Source organism: Podarcis pityusensis (genome assembly GCF_964106645.2).
Source record: "Podarcis pityusensis genome assembly, chromosome: Z".
Taxonomy (NCBI): domain Eukaryota; kingdom Metazoa; phylum Chordata; class Lepidosauria; order Squamata; family Lacertidae; genus Podarcis; species Podarcis pityusensis.
In genome coordinates, this window is record NC_138044.1 from 12,078,715 (window position 1) to 12,096,399 (window position 17,685).

The window sequence follows — 17,685 nt, forward strand, 5'->3', positions numbered from 1 at the left end:
ACAAGTGGGTATGGTCAAACATAATGGAGCAAGCTAGTCCTTAGTAACACTCACTGTGTGACATTTCCACATGGGTACTTTTTTGGGGGAAATTACTGCATTATGGTTGCCACACAGCTCTGAAGGTCCTTCTCCCGGGGGCTTTCTGAAACCAAACTTGTCTCAACATCTTCCAGAAGTATTCTAAGATCTGGTTCATACATGCAGACTTATCACTTGAACTTAAGGCACAGACTTCCATGGAATAAGCAAGGCTTTCCCATGTGAGAATGGGCCATCCAGTATGTTACTACTACAGACAGAACTTTGGCAGCACCATCAGCACAACACTACCTATGAATCCTCAAGTGACAGTAAGTAAAGGCGGATAAATCAACCAACATCCCTGCATGTGTGATTTGGCTGTAGGACCTTCATTCCAGGATAAGCTTTGGCAATTGGGTTCTTCAGGCTGTTATGTGCTATTTCACATTATAAGAACTGTTAATACTAGGGAAGCAATGTTTAGCTGATTACACTGAATCAGTGACCCCTATGAGTCAGGGAGGAGTATTTTAAAAATATAAATGGCTATAAAAACTGGAAAATGGCAAGAATCACCTTAAAAGGAGCATCTTAAAAGCACTCTCTTTTCTCTCACACACAGAAGGGAACATCTCTTCTAAGAGGATTCCTGCTATGGTGCCATCTAAAAGTGATTGTGTTTACCTGGATACTAATACATGCAAATTCATTTGACAGTTGATCAACTAAAACTCATAAGGTTAACTGATTAACATTGATTTTAGCAGGCAGCAGCCCTAATAAATACTAATCTGGCTGTTTTATAATTCAGGCTCCCATAAGCAAAGAAATGTTAGTGGGAGCCAATTTTCCAGGGCAGTGGAGAAACACACTTAAGGTCTTATAGTGCAGTTTTGCTCTGTATGCAAAAGAGCTGTTCTCTGCAGAAGTTCTTAGAAGCTACATGCACTGCCCCTCCCCAACCCCCAGGCAGTGGCTCCCTTTAGGTGCCATCACTAAATACCCAAGAAAAGTCTTATACTGAGCATGGGGGTTTAATGCCTCCTTAGGATGGAAATGGCTGCTAATTGCTAATTAAGTTGATTTGTTCTCATCAGAAGAAGCCACCTCTTATTTAGTTTGTCACTTAGCTTTGCTATTTCTAGTTTTAAGGAGGCTTCTCTGTGGTTACACTGCATCAAAACAGAGCAGCATTTGCTTTGGTGCAAACGTAAGAAGAGATGTCTCTTTGGACTACTGTTTTCTTGTTAGTACTATATGCAGTGGCACCGCATTGCCAGGAAATCCTCCCGAAAGGAAGTCACAACAACAGACACTTCTTTCTTACTACTCTTAGGACTCATCCAGACTTTCCAGGTAACTCGCTTTCCAGGCCCAGGTCCACGTTTTCTATGTCTGTCTCTGAGCAATTTTTTTTTTGTCCCATCACTTTGCCTAGGAAAACCCACTGCTTACCACTGCAACAGAACGAATGGTAACTGGGTTTTCCATGGACTGCCGTTCGTACTGATTCAGTGGTAAACAGGGGGTTTTACCCAGGAAAGCAGTGGAACTACAACAAAAACTGCTTGTAGATGGACCTGGAAAGCACAGACCTGTGCCTGGAAAGCATGGCACAAGAGGAAGTCTGGATTAGACCTAACACTTTATCAAGGAGAGCTGTTTTCAAGCTTGCTACCCCCAGGGGAAAACTGTATATATTAGATGGTCTACAATGGAACCTCTCAGTATTGAAAGGGGTTCTAGGGTGTAACGCTTGCTTCTTGACGTTTGCAAAGTGCGACTGCATCCTTGGACTAAGGAGACCAGCCTTCCCATGGCTACACATTGCTGAGAAACATCTGAAACAGCAGACAAGATACTCAGAAAGAACAATCATGGAAGAGTAAGGCACCACAATACTACTCACTAAGTGTGATTGCTCCCAGCCTTTCTCCTTAACCCTGAAGGGTGGGAGGCAGAGACTGTCCCACAGATACTTGGGCTTCTGAGACACTCAAGAATGCCTAAGAAGCCCAAACAACTGTGTGAGCAATCCCCTCCATCCTGTTTGGCTAAGGTGAAGAAGAGGGCTGTGCCTTTGGAAGTTAAGTGCTTGGTCAGGTACAATCCCCCACTGACTTCACCAGCTGCATGATTAAAGGTGTCAAAAGGACCAGAAGATTATCCCTCACTTTGTACTGTTTCAGAGGTACAGTGTAAGTTGAGGTAATGCTACCCCCCATTTCTGTTGGCTACCAACGACAGACCAAATTTGGGGGCCTCAGAAACACAATGTGGGTGGAAAACATTGACCATGAATTGTTTATTTGCTATTCTGTTATTTGTTATTCACAGAACACTGTGAAATGAGATAGCCCAACCATTATTTTCCTGAAATAAAACCGAGGAAGCATCTACAGGAAAGAAAAAGTGTTCCAAACACTTACTCCACCCCACTGTGTTTGAAATAAAGACTCTTGTGCAAGGCCAATTTTCCACATCAAATCTTTAAGGAGTGCTTCAGCAAGTCCCTTTTAAAGTATGTACTTGCCTTGGGTCTTTGTAACCATGCTGGTTTTTCAAAGGAACAATGGAAAGCTTACAAGAATTCTAACAGCTCAGTGTGAATTCACTGGCTACATAATTTTACAAAACAAGGTCTGAGTTTCCAAAATATAATAATTTAAACTACCGGTAGCCTGCCAGACCTTTAGCTGTGTGTCTGCTGTTCTGGAATGTGTCAAGAAACTGATAGTTCACCCAGCTTTTCATTTAAATGAACTCCCAGGGCTGCCTGCTAAGGCAATGCAGGATGCACCTTAAGAGAAAAAAAGTCTCACCCCAAGAAGGCAATAAGCTATGAAAGAGAATTTCTGCTCCTCTGAGAGAAATACCCACCTCCCACTTCCAGCTTTGCTTTTAACATGTGAACCAGGCCATGCCATGAAGAAGAGGCTGGTACATACCAGAATTTGGTGTGGTGGGTGAATTTGTCTGGTTGTTTTGGACAGCTGCCGCCACAGCATGCGCAGCTGTCACTGCTGTTTTTGCTGCATAAAGGTTGGCTTCTTCCTGAAATTTCCCTATGTTCTTCTTGTACCTGATTCTCTTGTTGCCAAACCAGTTGGATACCTGCCACAGAAAGGAGAGTACATTTTTAAATCAAAGAGAGACCGGAGGGGGAGGAGCCAAATCTCCCAGGATGTTTTGTGGCAACAAATGGGACACTTCAAGACAGCAGTTCCCGCGCTTCCAAAACAAAACCCTCAGTCTTCACTCTAATAAAACTGGCCACTTAAATCCAGAATGCAATAAATTAGGGCTGAAGGGTCCAATACAGTTTTAAAATCAGTAACTCAGACCAACTAAAACTTAAGGTGGAAGCAAATTTAAACTGAAGGCATGTTAAAGTACAGGCACACTTAGTACTTAACTTTGTGGTGTTTTTTTAATTCCATTTTAGTGCTGGAGTTGAAAAACATGGAAGACCGCCTTTCTGTTCAGCATTCAGTGATAGCTTTCATTTATCAAGTTGTAAAGCTGCTATATTTCCTACCTTGAAAAGTCACCATGGGGGTCTGTCACCAAACCAGAACCCTCCCAGAATCATTACCAAGCCTTCGAGCATTGCTGGAATTATTAAAAGGAAGGATTTGAGCTTGATAAAACCCCAAGCCCCACCTATGGCTCCCTCAATTTTAGCAAAGCCATGGTCCTTGTAGCCTTATAAAGACAGTGGACCCACCTTCCTACGGTAATTTGAGGACTGCCTCAGAGTACCCAGAGTACCCAGTTCTTGTCTGCCAATCGTGTTCAGAAGCCCAAATGTTAATCTACAGAAAGTGTTTCCTTCACCACTGGTCAAGCTTGAGGCCAGGCCTTATACTCATCACTCTAGCTTTCTGTGGTGGGGTGTGAGGGTGGGGTAACAAGAAGATGACTCCCTTCCACAATTCCATAAATTGTTACCCTCTTACGGAGCCAGCAAGTTCCTATCAGGAGTATAAGAAGCACTGGCTGCCCTTATTTTGTTGCTAAACATAGTTAACACTTCCATGATAGAAGTTGCCTTTGGACCTTACCAGGCATTCAAAGCAAAACCACTGTCAAAAAGAAATCATTATTAGGTGGAGTTAGAAAGAGGGGAGGGGGAGAGAGAGAGAAATATAAAAGTAGAACAGAGGGAAATGAAGAGGGAATTTTAAGGAGAAACATGCAATTGTTATTTGTTATTTGGGCTGGAACAACCTTGGCAGGTTGGCAAACAGAAGTGAGCTCAGTCCATTACAACAATGAGGGGGGCTCAAATAAATCAATAATGTATGAAATGTTGCTTTGTTATCTCCCTTTGAAGATGGCTTTGTTGTTGCCAAGCCAGCTTCTAAGGCTCTACCTATTAACCCGCCCAAAGGTCATGGCCGGAGCAGCTGAAACAAAGCCGCTGGGAAAATGGCATGCAGAAACTATTTTCTGATCTTGGCCATTAGGGGAATGTTCATAATTAATAACTGTAGTAAATAACTATGAAAAACTCCCTCTCTCACTGGCAGACAAGGCTGCATTCTCTTATGTCCACACCAGGGCATCAATATAACAGAAACAAAGTACTTATCAAGCATATCTACAACAGCTGAAATTTAGAGATTGTAACAATACAGTCTTCACTAATGGTGCCCTCCGAATATTTTGGACTGCATCTCCCATTAGCTCCATCTAGCATAGCCTGATGAATAATGTAATAATAATTTACTCATAAATGTCCAAGACTGTTATAAAGACAGGCTGCAGCTAAGAGGATACTTGTTTCTGCCCCTTGTTTCATTCTTGGCCTCTTTCTTCTGGGCCTTGTAAGTAAGGTAGGTGCTGGTTGCTAGCTGTGCAAATAGGTCTGAAGTGAGGATGCGGATTGCTGATGGTATGGAGGCATTTATGGTTGGAGGAGACTCTTGAGAGTCCCATGGACTGCAAGAAGATCAAACCTCTCCATTCTTAAGGAAATCAGCCCTGAGTGCTCACTGGAAGGACAGATCGTGAAGCTGAGGCTCCAATACTTTGGCCACCTCATGAGAAGAGAAGACTCCCTGGAAAAGACCCTGATGTTGGGAAAGATGGAGGGCACAAGGAGAAGAGGACGACAGAGGATGAGATGGTTGGATGGTGTTCTTGAAGCTACCAGCATGAGTTTGATCAAACTGCGGGAGGCAGTGGAAGACAGGAGTGCCTGGCGTGCTCTGGTCCATGGGGTCATGAAGAGTCGGACACGACTAAACGACTAAACAACAACAACAAATAGCAATGAATATTCTGGGGCAGGGTGGGGAACTCTGCTAGCCTAAACACAGTCTGTTACCTTCCCCTCCCTTTTAGCTTCCCAGTGGGGAAGGCTCCACCACTCAGTAGGAAGAGCACATTCTTTGCTGGCAAGGGGTCCCAGGTTCAATCCCTAGCATCCCCAGCGAAAAGGATAGGGAAGATCCTTTCTCTGCCAGAAATAATGGAAAACCATTGCCTTTCAGAACAGAATGGCAAGAAGCTTGCTCCGGTATAAGGCAGATTTCCAGAGTCTTGTTGCGGGGTGGGGCTTGGTAAAACCAAAGAATTAACATATTTGTCTGGAGGTCCCACATCTTTTGGTACAGGCAATCATTTGGGCTTTGTAATGCTAACCTTTTAACTGGTCAGAGTTGGTTGTTAAAAACACTGCTCAACTCTACAGCTAGGATTAGGCATTTTCACTGTGTGGGGGAAAAAAGAAAATTCTTTCTTGGTTCCATAATGCTGGCATTTGCTTTAACATAAATTAATGAAAGGCCCCCAAGCTTTAAATGCAATAAGTGAAGGTGCATCTTTTTACATGCTGCATTCCCAGGACGACACACGGCTGTATTGTATATATTGCACTTAATATTACCTTGTCAGTCAGGAAGCAATAATACATTAATGAAAGCCAGCAAATAATTACTGTGGACAATCCAATTATGGCTTTATTAACAGTTTCATAATTGCAGAATCTCTATACGTCAACCATATTGTCCGCGGATATATAAGAATCTGGTGTTTATGCATACCTCTGGACCAATCAAACAACAGCCATCACTAATAAAGGCTTGTTTAATTCTCACAGTAAAATTTTAATATCCCTGCAGCCTGGGGAAGGCTCAGCGAGTGGATTTGTCGGATCGTTTCCACCCTGCTAGTCCCACTACTTCTTAATCTTTAATATCAAGGCAATTAAAATTAATGGCCACTCATCCAAAGCCACTGTGGGCAGTGTTGCCTTGACATCCGTTGTTTGATGGGATTACCTAGAGGTTAAACTAACAAGCAAGGTTTAATTGGAAGCAATGAAAGGAGCAGTGGATCATACGTTATGTTTAACCTGCATTCCACATCCAAATGAATACCCAAGCCAGAGCTAGTCCCCCACCCATCCACTCCCATCAAAAATTGTACACAGAATTTTTCGATTTATTACTTCACTTTCTTATTTCATGCAACCCAACCCATTTTCCTGGAGCTAAATTCCAGGAAAGCAGAAAGTGACTGCTGAAGCCAAGAAATCTTTGCCTTCTTGGTCTTTCATGAAACATGCTTATGGAACAGCCACAAGCTCTGCCCACTGTCTGGAATGCAGAAAGGGTTAGCAGCCATCAAAGCCACAGTTAACCCCAGGCTATTCTTCACCCCTATTGCTCCCCCCCCCCCACATTCCTCACAGCTGCCTTGAAGCCCCAACTGACCTTTCTACCTACTAGAATCATGGGGAGAGGGGGGGGGAGACAGCAAACTTTCTATACCTGCTAAGCATCCTGCTTCCTTCTGGAAACATCTGGATGAATCCTTTGTAGCAATAGTAGGCATCTGGGGTTTCCCCATTTACTCTGAGATGGTTTGCCACTGATAAGTAAGACAGATGCACAGAGGCTAATCTCATCCCTCAAGCATACAGATACAGTGGACATTTAAACCAACTCCCATATGAGCTTCTCTGGATGCCAAGAGTAATCAGAGGCCTTTCTCTGGGTGCTTGCATCTGCTTTAGAGCCCATTTATGTGAGAAAGGGACTGAAGGCCAACCGCTACCATTGATGCATTGGGTATGTTCTAGTCTAGAACACACTCTGTTTACAGCAGGGGTGGGGAACCTGTGGCCCTCCAGAGGTTACAAGACTCCCAGTAGCTCTTGCCAGCAAGGCCAAGGTTCAGGGGTTTTGCTAGTGACAGTCCAGGAGTATCTGGAGCGCCACAGGTTCCCCCATTATTGGTTCCTATGGTTCCAAATTTTTCCTGAAACTTCTAGGCACTCTGTATCAGCTACAGAGTACATTGTATATGGCCTAATCTTATGACTGGGGAAATTCAGGGTCTAACATCTCTCCTTGAATCTGCTATTCTCTCACTAAAGGAAGGCATATTAGCGGGGTAGGAGAGCTGGAAAAAAATCACATTGGGCAACCAATGCATTTAGGAGGCTTAGTTTGATCAGAATTGAGTATACACTTCTAGAGATAACACAAAGTGGTAAATGAGCCACTCTAGCTGCTAGAGGGCCATGAAAATTTGGGCCCTGGGTGTTTTAGGCTCGTCTACCCATGTACCAAGGGACGCGGGTGGCACTGTGGTCTAAACCACAGAGCCTAGGGCTTGCCGATCAGAAGGTCGGCAGTTCGAATCCCCGCGACAGGGTGAGCTCCCGTTGTTCGGTCCCAGTCCTGTCCACCTAGCAGTTCAAAAGCACGTCAAGTGCAAGTACCACTCCAGTGGGAAGGTAAATGGCATTTCCATGTGCTGCTCTGGTTCGCCATAAGTGGCTTAGTCATTCTGGCCACATGACCCAGAAGCTGTCTGCGGACAAATGCTGGCTCCCTCGGCCTATAGAGTGAGATGAGTGCCGCAACCCTAGAGTCGTCCGCGACTGGACCTAATGGTCAGGGGTACCTTTACCTTTACCCATGCACCATCTGATACCAAAGGGGCACATTGCCAGATGTGAAATATATTGGCATTATTTTCAGCTCTCCTACTCCACTATACATCCCACCAGTTTCAAGTATATCCATCTGGGGAGAATGAAATAGGTCCTTCCCTTTCCCTGTGTTTTTTCCTCAAGGAACATTTTTAAGACCTGATGCTAACTTAGGAACATAAGACAATTCAAATTAGAATATTAGGAAGAGTAGCAAAATTGCAGTCACAAGCAAAAGAGTCAAAAGTGACTTTTTTGGCAAAAAAATAAATAACGTAATGCAAGCTTAACCCATATTGGGTTATTATCTTGACCGTTTCTGCAGAAGTCAATAAAGAAATCCAAATCTAATCAAGAGATGCTGCAGTCTCTCTTGACTAAGGTGCTGCTTGTGTCAATCTGGGAAGACATCACTCTCTGAAAATGGGATTTATGAAGACCTTTGGAGTAAGCAGAAAGACTTCTGGGAAGCTTGGCTATATGCTATCTAGCTGGCACTAAACGCATATGGCCAGCTAGGCAGAGACAAGTTTGTAGTATGAATATGTGGATGAGGCAATGGTGTCAGAAAGAGGGGTTTGGATTGTTTTGGCACAGGGGAACATTTTGGGACAAGCCTGATATGTACAAAAGAGATAGACTCCACTTGAATCAGGATGGGACCAGATTGTTGGTGCTTAAAATAAAAAAGGTAAGAGAACAGCTTTTAAACTGATTGCAGTGGTCAGATCCAATTCAAAACAAGTGTCCCCTGTGGGATGAGGATGAAAAAATAATAATGAAAATTTCAGTGGGGCAGGCACAGAACCAGTTCAGGTGTCCATGATAGCAATTTATAGAGGCCAAAGCACCCCAGGCCAAAACACAAGTGCCAAAGATTCTTGGAGAGAGACACTGTATCTAAGTGTTTACATGCTAATGCCAGAATCCTCCAGGCCAAGACAGGTGAATTGGAGTGCTTGGTCCTAGAGGATAACATTAATATAGTGCAGTAACTGGAACCTAGTGGAATGGAGAGAACCAATTGGACTCTGATAAGGGTTGCCAACGTTTAGGCATTCTCATGCTGGAGAATGTGGTCCTGCAGCTGATTGCAATCATCATGCATTTTCATTCATGTTCGCTACAGCTGCTGTGGGCTTAATATCAGACTGCACTGTAGTCATGACAGAGTAAGAGTAACCAAACATTACAAGGTATTGTGGAAAAAGGAACTCAACAGTGGAAATGTTGTTTATGGAGCACTATTAAGCATCCAGTTGGGGAGACCAAGGCAAACTAAAGTGTTCTTAAATTTGTTCAGTAGCATGCAAAATGTTTGTATATTACATTATAGCCTGCATTTCTCCTATCAAGGCACTGACCAGACAGCTATCTGTTTAGTTTTGGCAAGGAGGCTGTATCATGCACCCTCAAGAACTTTAGGGTAGCATTCTTAAAATTTGTGGTCATGGAATAGCTTCCACATCAGCTTCCTCATGGAGAAGCATCTGCACATAAGAAGAGTCCAGCATCCTGCTTCTCACAGTGGCCATCCAGGTGCCTCTAGGAAGTCCATGGGTGGGGCTTGAAGAAAATTAGCCTCTTAGCCCTGCTGTTGCCACCCCATAAGCACCTGTTACTGAGTGCATACTGCCTCTGAACCTGGAAACTCCATACAGTCACTGGAACTAGTAGCTATTTATAGGTCTATCCTCAGTGAATTTGACTAATCCTCTTTTAGAGCTGTCTAAGCTAGTGGCTGTCACCACATCTTGTGGTAGCGAATTCCATCAATTAATTAACAGCTCTGTCCATCCTGGATCTCCTGCTCATCCATTTCACTGGATGATTCCTACTTCTAGCATTATGGAATAAGAAAAGCTTCTCCCTGTCCACAGTGCATAATTTTATAAACCTCTATTAGATCCCGTAGCCCAGTCTCTTTTTCTAAGATAAAAAGCCCCAAATACTTAGACTTTCCTTTTAGGGAAAGAGCTCAAATCCCTTCATCATTCTGGATGCTCTTTCCTAGCTCCATAGTATCCTTTTTTGAGGCAAGGCAACCAGAACAGTACAACGTATTCTAAATGTGATAGCCCCATGGATTTATATAAAGGTATTATAATACTAACAGCTTATTTTCAACCCCTTTCCTAATCATCCCTAACTTGGAATCTGCCAACATTTTCATTTTGTTAAACAGAGATTTCTGGAACAAACTCCTAGGACACACCCTTCATTACCTCATACACCTGGGATGGGGAATCTGTGGCTCTCCAAATGTTGCTGCACTACAACTCCGGCCATCCTTGACCATCCTTGGCCATGCTTGCTGGGGCTGATGAGAGTTGGGAGTCAAACAACATCTGGAAGGGCCATAGGTTCCTCATCACTGCCATAAACCAGGCATGTCCAAACAGGTAGATCATGATCTACCGGTAGATCACTGGATGTCTGCAGTAGATCACTGGTAGATCATTGGCTCCCCCCAAAGAAGCTGAACAACTGTTTTGCTCCCCTAAAAAAAGCTCAACATTTTACCTCCTCCCTGAAAAAACTCAACAACTTTGACCTGAAACCCCAAAAAGGGGGTAGATCACTGCCAGTTTTTAACTCTGTGAGTAGATCGCAGTCTCTTGGGAGTTGGCCACCCCTGCCGTAAACTAAAGAATATGCCTTGGAACACATCCAAGGCTCCATAATGCAGTGAGAGACTGGTGCCAGTTGTCAGCTGTCCTTCAGAAAACTTATCTGCCATTACACATGTTATCAATGAGGAATCATTGAACAGCATCCAAAGAATTGTAGAAAACAGTTTGAAAGCTACTGCTTTAAGAAAACAAACAGAAGATAAAATAATTCCAGAAGTATTCTAAATGTTTGACTCATCTACAAATCATTCTGGGAACTATTATCTTCACATCTCTCAGTTCCTTCATGTGTTAAAAGTTAGTTTAGTTTGTGTGTGTGTGAGCGCAAGCCAGTGTGTACAAGATAAACCTATTTAGTAGCACATTTTTCATTAAAACAAACTATCCCCACATTAAAAAAGAACATCATTCGGCTCCCAATCACTGAAGGCCAATTAATTAATTGGGCTTAACTGTATATTACATTTCAAACAATACCCTTGCACTTATTTATCATGTTAATTACAATGTTAAATAAAAAAGGCAATAAATTATTACTTAAATCATCAAGATGCACAACTGTAGGGAGGTTGTGGCTCCGATTCTCCTCCCTGACAAGGACTATTACTTGTAGGAAAGAAAAACATTTGATCTGAGACAGCGATGGGGATCACTGAAGCATCATTATTAAAAATAAAAAAGCAGGGGAAGACTGCAAATTTATGGACCACAAACTGCAGGCGAAATTTCTTGTTGCACTTCTCCTTGTTTATCTGCAGTGCATGCTTTATGCCCTGCCCCTAGTTAAATGTTAACAGATTATGAAATTTGGAAAAGTGGAGTTGCATTTCTGGTCTTTTTAAAGTGTTTTTTAAGTTGGGGTCCATTTCTATGATACTGTTTTATTGCTTTTATGTTGTGCTTTTGTAGAGCACTCAAAATACTTTTAAATATTAAGTGGCTTTTAAACAAACAAAAAAGAATGCCCAGGTCCTGGAAGGGTGTGGGGAGAAGAGGACCAATTCCAATCTTTTGCTCCCTGGTCTGCTCTCCTCACCTGGTCTCCACAAATGCCTGCCTGCATACTAAGATTTTCAATAGAGGCCCTTTTCAAAGTGCCTTCTGTAGCCGAAGCATGGAGGGTGGTTACAAGGGAAAGGTCCTTCTCGGTGACAGTGCCCTTGATTGTAAATTCTCCCCAGGACAGGTGGCCTGGCATCTACCTTGATGTAATTTCTGCCCCTTTCTGCTTTTTCGTGTTTTGTTTGCTTTGTTTTTTAAATATGAGTTGTTTTGTCTCTGTAGCTTTGTTTTATTTTTCTTTAATTTCATTGTGTATTGTTAATTAAATAATTAATTTCATAATCTCAAAACAGGCTTCTTAAATGGGTTACAAAGCATAAAAATTTGCCACTGTTATTTTGATTCTTAGTAAGCTGCCCTCACACCTTGCTGCAAAGTAGGGTTAAAATCCCTGAAATAAAACACACACACAAAAAACACAGAATGCCAGCTCCCTCTTTATAAAAGTTTCAAATATATAGACTTAGCTGCCTAACCCCTCCTCCCTCCATACCCATACTTGTGCCTGAAGCCATGTTACATTACAGTGGACGCTCGGGTTGCGAACATGATCCGTGCGGGAGGCACGTTCGCAACCCGCAGCGTCTACAACCCGCAACGCTGCGTCTGCGCATGCAAGGGTTGCAACTCGGCGCTTCTGCGCATGCGCAAAGCGCGATTTAGCATTTCTGCGTGTGCGCCAAAACCCGGAAGTAACCCATTCCAGTATTTCCAGGTTTCGGCGCATCCATAACCCGAAAACGCACGACCTGAATCATCTGTAACCCGAGGTATGACTGTATTAGCAAAGAAGTGCTCTGCTCTTTCATAGGGGGTCTCCCAGAAACAGCTAGAGAGACTTCACACACTTGCAGCCGCAATAACCAGGAAGAACATGATACTTCCTCGTCTCTCACAAACACATGCAGAGCAGAAAGATCTAAATTATGGACAACAATGCTCTGTATGGGAGAAATTCCCTCCTCCCTAATCCTGCATCTCCCATGCTATTAAAATGAAATTGTGTTTGATACTCATTTTAATAAATACATTTGGCTTAATATGGTCCTTGAAAAGTCTGATCTGTGTATTATTTTATATGTGTGTATCCAAACAGACCCCATCCATCTGCTCTCTGCAGTTTAATGCTAAGTGAAACCACAAACGCTTCCTAAACTCAGGAAAACTGGGAGCAGCAGAAAGAGGAAGAAGTAGGCCATGGAAACCACAAACAGTAAACAGGCTCTCCCCAGTATGTATTTTTAGCATGAATTTTTTTGTATTCCTCAGAGATGCTAAGCAAATAGCACAATTCTGAAAGAATAGAGCAACTGTGTGCCTTCTGTAACATAGTTAGATAACTTGGACCAGATCAAATTATTTTTAAGCTCAGCTCCGACTGGCAGCAGCCTGCCAGGGTCTCCAAAATAAGGTGTGGGTGTCTATGAATCACCAAACGCCCAGCCTTTCTGTTCAATAAATAAGGAGTCCCATCTAGGATTACAAAGGAGCATTGGCTCTTGCAGAGTTTAATCAGGCTCAAATAGTTTGTTCCTTTCTAGCATGTAACTCTAATTCATTTGAGAAGGCCTTTTTCTTAAAAAAAAAAAAAAATCATATCATACATGAATCACGCTTTTAAATTCTAATTAGTGTCTATCGGCACAAGTTCTCCCATCAGCCAGAAGGCCTGAGACTCAGAGAAAGCTTTAGGAGCGCAAAGTAAGTGGAGTGGAAACAACACACCCTGGGGCTGTTTAGCTTGTCCAATTGAGCCAAGACAGGAGGCTCCTGTTTGTGCAGGGAGAGGGGGGTTTCTTCAGCACACACCCCCCAACACACTCCCAGTTCTACAGAGGACTCTGGGCCTGACTATTTCAGTTCTGTGATTGTATGAATGAAACAGCCAAAGGGCAAATTGCAGCATACACTGCTAAGCAAGGCTTCCCAAGTTTCTGCTGAGAGACAAGAATGAGGATAGGGGTGGGGGAGTGAGGAGAAGCGTGCATCCATCTCTTGCCCCCAGGACAACAAAAACTTGGTGGAGCAGCAGCAGGCGGCAGCTGTGGAGTTGTGCGGAAAAGAGGATATAATGACTGAGTGTGAAACGAGAAGAGATGAACATTTAGAGAAGAACAAAAAGCTTTCTGCAGGCCTCTGCAGGGCAATGTTTCTTTCCTGGAAACTTTCTTAATTACTGTGTTTGGGGGCAGGGAAAACAAGGAGGTGAAGGTTAATTTTATGTCTGCTGTTGAAGGAAGATATAAAAGGTGAAATGCCTGTACCACAAGCACCTTGTCTGCTTCATAGCTGTTACCAATAGTAACAACAAATATTAATAAAAAGCAAACAGCAACAGCAGAAATTCATACTGAGCAATTATATACCGCTTTAGGATGCATGCATTTAGGACTTCTCTGCATGTAGTATCTTATCTCAGAAACCTCCAGAACAGCCCTTTAAAGGACTTCCATTGCCTTTGTTTATGAGGTTGATAGTTTTATACTAGAAATTTCCATTCGGTACATGGGTCAAAGCCAAGAATGACTACCTCATGAAGGGCAATTTGTTTCTCCAAGGACAATGCCACAAGCACTACTGCTTGAATCTGCCACAATTGCACCAGAGATTTATTAGCCCAGCCTTTGTCAACCTAGTGCCCTCCTGATCTTTTGGAATGCAACAGCTGTGCTGGCGGAGACTAACGGGAGTTGTAGACCAAAACATCTGGAGTGCACCAGATTGGCAAGAGCTGCATTAGCCAAACCCCACATCGTCTCTTATTTCAACAAGCTAAAGTTGGGCTGCTAATCAATCTGAAAGAACAGAAGTTGCAAACCTTAGTGGCTTATGCTCAGACACTGCTTGAAACACTGATGGGAAGGATTATCTACAATAGAAAATTACATCACTGCCTCTATCATCTCCCAGTTTGGCTCCAGTCTGGCTTTGCCCTTGGAAAACATTTGGGAATGTTTTCCTATAGCCCAGGCTTCCTCAACCTCGGCCCTCCAGATGTGTTGAGACTACAATTCCCACCATCCCTGACCAATGGTCCTGCTAGTTAGGGATCATGGGAGTTGCAGGCCAAAAACATCTGGAGGGCCAGTTGAGAGCATTTGCAGATGACTTAGTATTGACGTTACAGGAGCCAGAATCTAGTACTAAAAGGGTTTTGGAACTGATTCAAGAATTTGGTCAGGTTGCAGGATTTAAACTGAATAAGTTAAAAACTAAGGTTTTAGAGAAAAACTTAACTGTGATGGAGAAAGAGAGGTTTCAGAATGAGACAGGTTTAACAGTGGTTAAGAAAGTGAAATACCTGGGGATTAACATGACAGCTAAAAATGGGAATCTATTTAAAGACAATTATGAAAAATGTTGGACTGAAGTGAAAAAAGACTTAGAAATCTGGTCAAATTTAAAGCTTTCACTGCTAGGCCGTATCGCTGCTATAAAAATGAATGTATTGCCTAGAATGCTGTTTCTGTTTCAAACATTGCAAATTTTGGACAAAATGGACTGTTTCAAGAAATGGCAGAGAGACATTTCTAGATTTGTCTGGCAGGGCAAGAAGCCTAGAATAAAATTCAAAATACTAACGGATGCAAAAGAAAGAGGTGGATTTGCCCTGCCAGACCTTAAACTTTATTATGAATCAGCAGCTTTTTGCTGGTTGAAAGAATGGCTGCTTCTGGAAAACGCAGACATTTTGGACATAGAAGGTTTTAACAATGTATTTGGGTGGCATGCATACTTGTGGTATGATAAGGTCAAAGCACATAAAGCATTTAAAAACCATATTGTCAGGAAAGCATTGTTTAATGTTTGGATAAGATATAAGGATCTACTTGAAAATAAAACTCCAAGATGGCTGTCACCGATGGAAGCGAAGGCTCTGAAAAAGCTCAATATGGAGGCCAAATGGCCGAAATATTGGGAAATTCTGGAACAAGAGGGAGATAAACTGAAATTGCAGAATTTTGAAAAAATAAAAAATAAAGTGTGAGATTGGCTTCATTATTATCAGATAATGGAGGCATACAATCTGGACAAGAAAATTGGCTTCCAGGTGGAAAAATAAATTGGAAACAGAACTGTTAGATCCCAAAACTAAGAATTTGTCAAGAATGTATAACTTGCGGTTGAAATGGAATACTCAAGATGAAACAGTGAAATCTGCTATGATTAAATGGGCACAAGATGTAGGACATAACATAATGATGGCTGACTGGGAACAGTTATGGACCACAGGTATGAAGTTCACGGCATGTAATGCCTTAAGAGAGAATATTATGAAAATGATATACAGGTGGTACATGACACCAGTCAAGCTTGCAAAAATCTATCATTTGCGGACTTCCGGGGTGGTGCCATCGGCAATGGCGGGCTCCCTCTGATCTGGAGGGACTAGCTCTGCGCGAAATGGGTCTTTTCCGCTACGGCGAAGTGGGGACCCTTTCAAAAATCACAGGCGGATGAAGCCTGTGACCATGGGACTCGGCGGGCACCCTTAGCGCCCCCCCAACCGCAAAGGAACCCACTAACGGGCTCCGAAGCGAAGAGGGGGAAGTGGCGCGGTGCTGAGAGTCAACTGCTATTTCCGTGGAGCGTAGCCGCATAGCTGTTGCCGGAGAGCGCTGCCTTTTTCCTGGGACAATTTGGCTTCTAAAATAATCACCCGTGAGTACTTAAATTTCGGACAATTGGACTTTAAATAAGAACTTGCGAGCAGAAAGGAATTGGACTTAAAAATTTACTTCAACTTGGCACTGAAACGGGAAGGTCTAAACAGGAAGTCAGCCTTCCGTTTCTTTGTAGACAGAATAAAGCAAAGACAACGTAAACTAGAGCTCAGAAAATAGCTTCTAAAAGATTAACTTTCATCATTTTAAAATTGTTGAACCCCCCTTCGGAAGCAGGAGAAGAAGGGGGATCTTTTTCGGACTGTTTAAACCTGCAGAAGTGAGTTTAAAGTAAAGTAACTTTCCACCGTCCTGATCCTGGAGCGGGGTGTCAGGACTAACGTTTGAAGCTCATTGACCAGAGACAAACGTTTTTTGACAGATAGCTAAAAGAAGAGAAATATATTGATTCCACTGTTCCCTTTCGCATTTTAAAGGAACAAATATTGACAAAATATTTCAAAAAGGAAACTTTGTTGCTAGATTTCTACTTAAAGGAAAGAACAAATAGAAGTTTTCCCCCTAGAGGGAGACTGTGAAACTGTAACTAATTCCAGGGAGCTTGCAGCTGTTACAGATTACAATCGTGGGAATAGTCCTGTGACCTTGTAGGACAATGTATTCAGAAGCTCTGAGGTGTGCTCTCTGTAAAACAAATGCCCTACTGGAACAGTTAAATGAAAAGACGGATTTGATGACTAATGCGGTCAGAATTTTTGAACAGGCAGTGGGAAACTATATGGAGCCCACCCAGGAATCAAATCAAGAGTGTGCTCTGACAGAACAGATGAGAGAAGAGGATGTTGCTGAATCTTGGGCGCCAGAGATGGAGGGAGCTGTGGCCCAGCAGGAACATGAGCTTTTGGACTTGACAAATGAACTTGGAAAAAGCCAGATTAGGAAAGATAAAGTTTGGACTGGTTTGGAAATGGGGGGTTGGTTAGACCCCCCTATGCAGGGATGTTTGGACTTTCCAAGTCTGGAAATGGGCCGTGAGATGTTTGGGGCTGTGGGGGCTCTTAATTTTGGAGGGATTCTGAAACATGTTTTCAAATACCACATGGAGTTTAGTCTGGTCTTTGGAAAAGGGGCTGATTTGTTGAAAAGGGTCAAAAACATTACTAAGCTGGAGTTCCCACGAGTGAAAGGAGAATATGAAGAAGAGCCGCGGAAGGGACATGGAAGAGACTTAAGGGCCTCGGATATAAGGTTACCAGGTTAATGCGCTAGATCAATGGGATAAAAAGGACTGACAAAACCCGGGACCAGGAGGAAAGGATGCTGGATAAAGATTGGATTGTTTTTATTTCTTTTTTATTATTATTAGGATTGTTTTATAAAATTGATGAATGTT

The 17,685-nt window shown here is 42.8% G+C and overlaps 1 protein-coding gene across 11 annotated transcripts in view; it reads right to left on the bottom strand.

The window, feature by feature from the left end:
• PBX3 (PBX homeobox 3) overlaps positions 1–17,685 on the bottom strand; it is a 241,853-nt gene that overhangs the window by 14,133 nt on the left and 210,035 nt on the right. For all 11 annotated transcript variants that reach the window (XM_080989646.1, XM_080989650.1, XM_080989649.1 and 8 more), the window contains one exon: positions 2,973–3,138. In XM_080989646.1, the coding sequence (XP_080845772.1) occupies positions 2,973–3,138 (166 nt within the window). The remainder of the gene's footprint in view (positions 1–2,972; positions 3,139–17,685) is intronic.